Raw genomic sequence first — 6,444 nt, 5'->3', positions numbered from 1 at the left:
TCCTGGAGAGGGAGGCCTTATCAGTTCCTCCCCGTCACCTTCTGAGTCCTCTTCCTCTGTTAGGACAGGCTCAGGAGTCGGGGTCACAACAGTCAGGAATTGCATACCTCTTTGAATCTTTTAAGACATTCTCCACAAAATCTCTATAGTCGTTGATGTCAATGTTGTAGTTGAAAATGTCACTAAATGTGCGCAGTTGTTCTTCAGCTGCTGCCCATGGAACGACTATTTCCTCAAAATCCCAGTACTCTGGCACCAAAAACTGTAGAAACTATAGTTTATTTGTGGTGTCTTGCAGTTGGTTCCCAGTTTTTAAATGCTCACAGTCCATCAGTCATTTCTGCAAATTTTTGATGATACTTTGTAAAAGTCTTTCTCAATGAAGACCAACAAATCGATGGTTTTCTATGAAGTTTATATTCCTGAAAGTTTCTGAGGTAATTAGTCCTTCAACTTTTCTTTCGTATCGGCCCTTTCCCTTTGTTAGCAGTTCAAATGCCTTTATTGATCTTCTCACAAGTTTTTCAGCTTTTATTATGTCTGTATTGCGTGCTTGCAGTGCAGTTGAAAGAAGTGAAATTTCCTCCATAATGTCTATCGTCAATGCCAAATCGTTTAAGAAATATTTATTTTCCAGACAGGCAGCCATACCTGAGTATTTTGCATTCCCATGAAAATATTGATGTAGCACAGGATAAGCACGCCACACAGCTATGGTTGCCCATAAACTACAGGCAGCCCATCTTGGCCCAAAAACTCGACCAATCCTTATGATGTCAATTTCAAGTTCTTCAGATATTTCGTCAAGTTCAATTCGGTTTTTATTGGACTGCTGGAAAATAGAGCATATCTTATCAATAAAATTTTTTAAATGATTTACTTGCTTTATTTCCTTTATGGTGTCATCTAAAACAAGTTGGAGGCAATGGTTCAAGCAGTGCCATATGATGATGTTTGGAAACTCGTTTGCTATTCTGGTGCTCACTCCAGATTTTCTCCCAAGCATAACACTGGCACCATCAGAGCAGAATGCTATCAAATTTTTTTGTAGGTAGTCCCGGGTAAAGCCAACCTTATGTAAACTTTCAAAAACTGCAGAACATATTGTCTCTGCATCTTGTTTCTTCAATTCAACAAGCTCGACAAAAATAGTTGGTGGGTCCTCTGAGTCCTCAACTTTTTTTTTTTTTTTATAAAATAGTTTTTATTGAATATAAATATTAAAAAAGACATACGTAACATATACACAACAAACATTTATACAACATATACACAAAAAGAATATAATTTCTTCTTAAGCATTTTTTCAGAGTGACGTTCTACAATTCTACTTATAATATATTCCTTCACCTTTCTTTAATCTAATAATATTTTTTATTAGATATATATGTATCAATCGGTAATATATCCCCTATATTTTTTGTATATTTCTAATTTTTAACCAATTATACCAATTATTCCATATTTTATAATAGTCTGATTCTTCTTTTTCTTGTAATTCTTTGGTTAACCTATCCATTTCAGCGCATTCTAAAATTTTCCCTATTACTTCTGTTTCACTTGGTATTTTTTCTTGCTTCCAATTTCTTGCGTAGGTTATTCTTGCAGCAGTTAATATGTGAATTGTAAGATATTTGATATCCTTAGGGTATGATTTGTTAAATATTCCTAATAGAAATGTTTCTGGTTCTTTTTCAATCTGTGTTTTTGTTATTTGTTCCAACCATTTTTTGATGTTAGACCAAAATTTCTTTGCTGCCGGGCACGTCCACCATAAATGATAAAAAGTCCCTTGTGCCTTTTTGCACTTCCAACAAATTGGGCTATTTTTAGGTTGTATTTTTGCCAATCTGGTTGGAGACATATGCCACCGATAGAACATTTTCAGTTGGTTTTCCTTGTACGCCGTTGCTTTCGTTAACTTTAGGTTTACCTGCCAGAACTTTTCCCATTTTTCCAAAGGTAAATTCATTCCTAGGAAGAATTTCGGCCATCAAAATGATTATATTACCTAAATTTTTATATTTGTTTCAGGTCACCCCAATTAAATTAGATAAACCGTTTTTTGAAAAGCTGAACAAAATAACATCTAAATTTATCTGGCAAGGGAAAAGGCCACGAATAAAATTTAAACTGCTTCAGGATACAAAAGATAGAGGAGGAACTGCACTCCCTGACTGGGAGATATACTACCAAGCAGCAGTACTATCGTGGGTTAAAGACTGGATAGAATTAAAGGACTCTAGAATTTTAACAATTGAGGGACACGAACTTCAAACTGGCTGGCACTCCTTTATGTGGGATGAGAAATACAAATCACATTCATATTTTAAAACACATACAATAAGGAACTCACTATTACAAATTTGGCTTAAAATTAAAAAACAACATTATATGAAGATACCAAATTGGTTAGCACCGGCTGAATCAATTAGGCACCCAAATTTAACAGATAAGACAAAAATAATTAGATATAAAGATATAATTGACTATCAAGGCAAACTAAAGACAAAACAACAATTGGAGACAGACTTACACAGAGGAATAGACTGGTGGACTTACACTCAAATACAATCCAAATATAGAGAGCATATAAAAACATATGAAATTTATAATCAAAAACAAGAAATAGATAAAATTATATTAGACTCAGAAAATAAATTAATTAGTAGAATTTATAAATTTCTCCTACGCTATAAACTGGAAGAAGAGACAGTCAAAGAAACGATGATCAAGTGGGCTCAAAATATCAAACACACGAGTCCTCAACTTTTAAGAAAACTATCAGAACTGGTTTGCAGGATACTGTTGAGGCTTCATCAATGATCAGACATGTTAGGATATGGTTTGAGCCTAACTAGTTGTCCAGGCAATATATGTGTACTGTTACTTTAATCTGTAAATGTATTATGTGACTTTAAAGGTATTCATTGTAATGCTGAGTCATGCTGTAATTAGGTAATGACTGGTTGTGAGAGTATTTAAGCAAGGTATTGTAACGTATTCAGTTTGATGATGAAGCTGATATGATATGCTACCAGAGTATGATATGCTACCATTGAGAGGAGTTGCTATCTGTAATCATCGTTTGATGGATATGCTACCATCGTGGTTTGTGAACCAGAGTGAGTTTGTTATTCTAACCAACTAATGTTTGTTTGGTAAGAAGATATCTGTAACTACTGGACTGATTTAACTGGCAAAAACTTGGAATTTGTTTAAAGACTATGAGACTGTTTTTCTACTATAAAGTAAGCTTTTGATAAACCAGTTTGCATATCTCTTATTCATTGCTCTCAGCAACGTTTCTCTGTGCTCTACACTCTGCTGGTTGGTAACACAACACCAATATCCTTAACAAGACATATCTTCAGATTCCGTGCAATGATGCTGGAAAACATTTGGGTTTTAATTTCATTTGCAATGAACTCAACTATTTTCACAACTGTTGACCTTGAATGCAATCCTACTCCCAGATCTACTCCATTTTCAGTTTGTAATTCTATCAATTCCTCTATGCTTGAAATTGGTCTGCATGCTTTTGCCAGGCTGTAAACAGTTTTGAACATTTTAGAAGTGGTGCCAAATTGCCTTTCAGAAATCTTGTCCATTGCTTTTGTTATGGCTTCCTGCTCAGCTTGTTTTACATTGTCTCTACAAATGGTGTGCGATTTCGATACGAAATGTTCTCTCATTTTCTTCCGGAGAGACGCCTGGTGCACTTCCTTGTTTTTCCCAGCCAGCTCAATCTTCAAAAGCTTCCACTCTTTGGACACATGAATACCGCTCTCCATTGCGAAGCCATGTTTCGCACAGTATGTACAACCCAGTTTCTTGTTTGAAACTTCCAAGCCATCATACTTCTCTTGGAAGTAGCTGTACTGTTGCATGGTCCAGCAGTCTGGAAGAATGCTTCCGATTTTGGGTGCGGCGGGTGACTCTATACTTGATTTGCTGCTTTCTCCAGTTTCAGGTGGTGGTGCTTGTGGCGCCGGGGATGGTTTTTGTTCCACTTCTGCTGGTGGTTGTTCAAGTTTTGGTTTCTTGGCCAAGAAACCCATCAAAGTCTGTTGCCTTTTCATCCTTCCTGTTAAAGGCGGCATCTACTACAAAAAGAAAAAAAAGCAGCTTTGTTAGCTGATGACACACAATGTAAAAGCACACAAAAAGCCTCAAAAAGCCCCAAAAAACCAACTTTCACACTTTACACACACACAACACAACTGGCTCACCCACAATGTAAAAGCAGCTGTGCTAGACCCAAAATGGCCCCTGCAACAAGCAGGAACCTCACACAGCCTCAAAAAGCCCAAAAAACCAACTTTTACACATTATCCACACAAAATGCCACATACAGCTTTGTGAGATTTTGTGTGTTTGTGTAGTTAGAGTGAAACACTACAGAAATACACAAAATCTCAGAAAGCTGCACAAATTTTATTTTATTTTATTATTTTATTTTATTAATTTTATTTTATTTTATTTTATTTTATTTTATTTTATTTTATTAATTTTATTTTATTTTATTATTTTATTTTATTTTATTTTATTTTATTTTATTTTATTTTATTTTATTTTATTTTATTTTATTTTATTTTATTTTATTATTTTATTTTATTTTATTTTATTTTATTTATTTTATTTATTTTATTTTATTTTATTTTATTTTATTTTATTTTATTTTATTTTATTTTATTATTATTTTTATATAAAAGCAGCTAAATTTAAAACTTCCTAAACTTTAAATGGCTACGTCTAAAAAAAATCAATGAAAAAAAACCCCAATTAACTATTTTTTTTAAGCTCCCAAAGGGGAAAAAAACTTACCCAATTGAAGGGACAAGGCAGGCAGGCAGGCAGATAGAGCTGCTCACCGATGAGCTTGATTGCAGGCAGGGAGATTCAGTTGCTTGCTGATGCAATGGATTGCAGGGATTGCAGCAAGCGAAGCAAGGCAGGCATTGCGGCCAGCTGCTCGGGATTTGGTCCGAAGAGCGAAGGTAAGCAAGCTGGAGGCTGGGGGGGAAGGTGGGTGGTTAGCTAGGCGGCTTAGCCAGGCCAGGCAGGCAAGCACGGGGACCAGGGGGGTAGCACGAGGCCTGCAAACGATCCCCGGTGGCTGCATGAACTACGTGAGCCTGGGGATGGGGGGGGGGGCGGCATGCTAGGCCACAACCGGCAATGCTTACCTTTTTGAGCGATCAGCAGTCAGCGAGGCAAGGCGAGGCGAGGCAAGGTGAGGCGAGGCTGGGCCGCATAGGAAGGGGAACTTATATAGGCCGGGGGTGGGGTGGGTGGGCCGGAAGGAACCGCTGAGTGGCGGGAAAAGCAACTGGTGGAAGCGGAAGTGCTGAGTGGCAGGAAAAGCGAGTGAGTGAGCGACAAACGGACAAGCGGACAAGCAGGCGACCGGGCGATTGGGTGGGCATGAGCGGGGGGGCAGGGATTTTTGCTACCGGTTCTCCGAACTGCCCGCCACCATCGCTATCGGATCGCTCGAACCGGTCTGAACCGGGAGCATTTCACCCCATACCTGTATTCTGTCACAGCTGTTGCACCCATTTAGAGAAGAGCTACTATAACTTACCACTTCTGTTGCATCCATTTCTTGTGTCTATTTTGTTCCAGAACCTTTATTCACTTTGCCACAACCCCATCAGTAATTGCTCCTCATTATGCTTTGTTTATCATGACACTGAATACCACAAGCTGGGTAACAAAAGTGTCCTCCAAGCAGTGGTGGGATTCATCCGATTCGTATGGGTTCATCCGAACCAGTTGTTGATTTTTTGCGTAGTTCGGTGAACCACTTGATCCCACCACTGGATGGCCCCCCACACCATGCCCACTGGGGTTGCCATTCAGGGTGGGGAGGCTGCAGGGGCATGACTGGGAGCTGCACTGATCAGCTGGGAGGCGGCGAATAGACCGACCGCGCTGATCAGCTGGGAGGCTGCCCCCCCCCCCCCCCCCGCGGCCTGTTTTTGGCCTGGATGGCCTCCTGCAAAATCCTGCAGCAACCAGAATTCCCTCACTAATCTGCTTTCCAGCTCCGTTCTCTGGCATGCAGGGTAGCAAAAGAAGACCATGTGACTACCAGTTTAAAAAAAGTTCAGTCAGACTTTCCAACTTCGTGAGATCTTTTCTTCCCCGAGAAGTTGGAAGGTCTGACTGAACTTTTTTTAAACTGGTAGCCACATGGTCTTCTTTTGTTGCCCTGCACGCAGGAGAACGGAGCTGGAAAGCAGGTTAGTGAGAGAATGGTGGTTGCTCTGGGATGGGGTGGAAGTGAGGCTTTTGCATTATCATTGCTCATAAGTAAGTAGGAACCAGTAAAAGAGGAATGGAATAATCCCTATCTGTAGATCAGCGTTTTTCAGTCTTGGAAAGTTTAAGTTGGGCAAACTTCATGCTGCCTTGGGAATTCTGGGAATTGAAGTCCAT

General features: G+C 39.0%; 1 protein-coding gene across 1 annotated transcript; it reads right to left on the bottom strand.

Annotated features, from left to right (window-relative positions):
- Positions 1–376: 376 nt before the first annotated feature.
- Positions 377–4,103, bottom strand: LOC139317674 (E3 SUMO-protein ligase KIAA1586-like). Its single transcript, XM_070944753.1, has 4 exons — positions 3,367–4,103; positions 2,771–2,834; positions 2,551–2,557; positions 377–1,176 (listed from the first exon to the last, which is right to left on the bottom strand). Exons 1-4 carry the CDS (start codon positions 4,101–4,103, stop codon positions 377–379), a joined length of 1,608 nt encoding a protein of 535 aa, XP_070800854.1.
- Positions 4,104–6,444: the final 2,341 nt, after the last annotated feature.

Source organism: Pituophis catenifer, unplaced genomic scaffold (genome assembly GCF_029215685.1).
Source record: "Pituophis catenifer annectens isolate HBS135680 unplaced genomic scaffold, rPitCat1.0.hap2 SCAF_5, whole genome shotgun sequence".
In the NCBI taxonomy this organism is placed as follows: domain Eukaryota; kingdom Metazoa; phylum Chordata; class Lepidosauria; order Squamata; family Colubridae; genus Pituophis; species Pituophis catenifer.
This window is presented reverse-complemented; position numbering and strand designations above follow the sequence as displayed.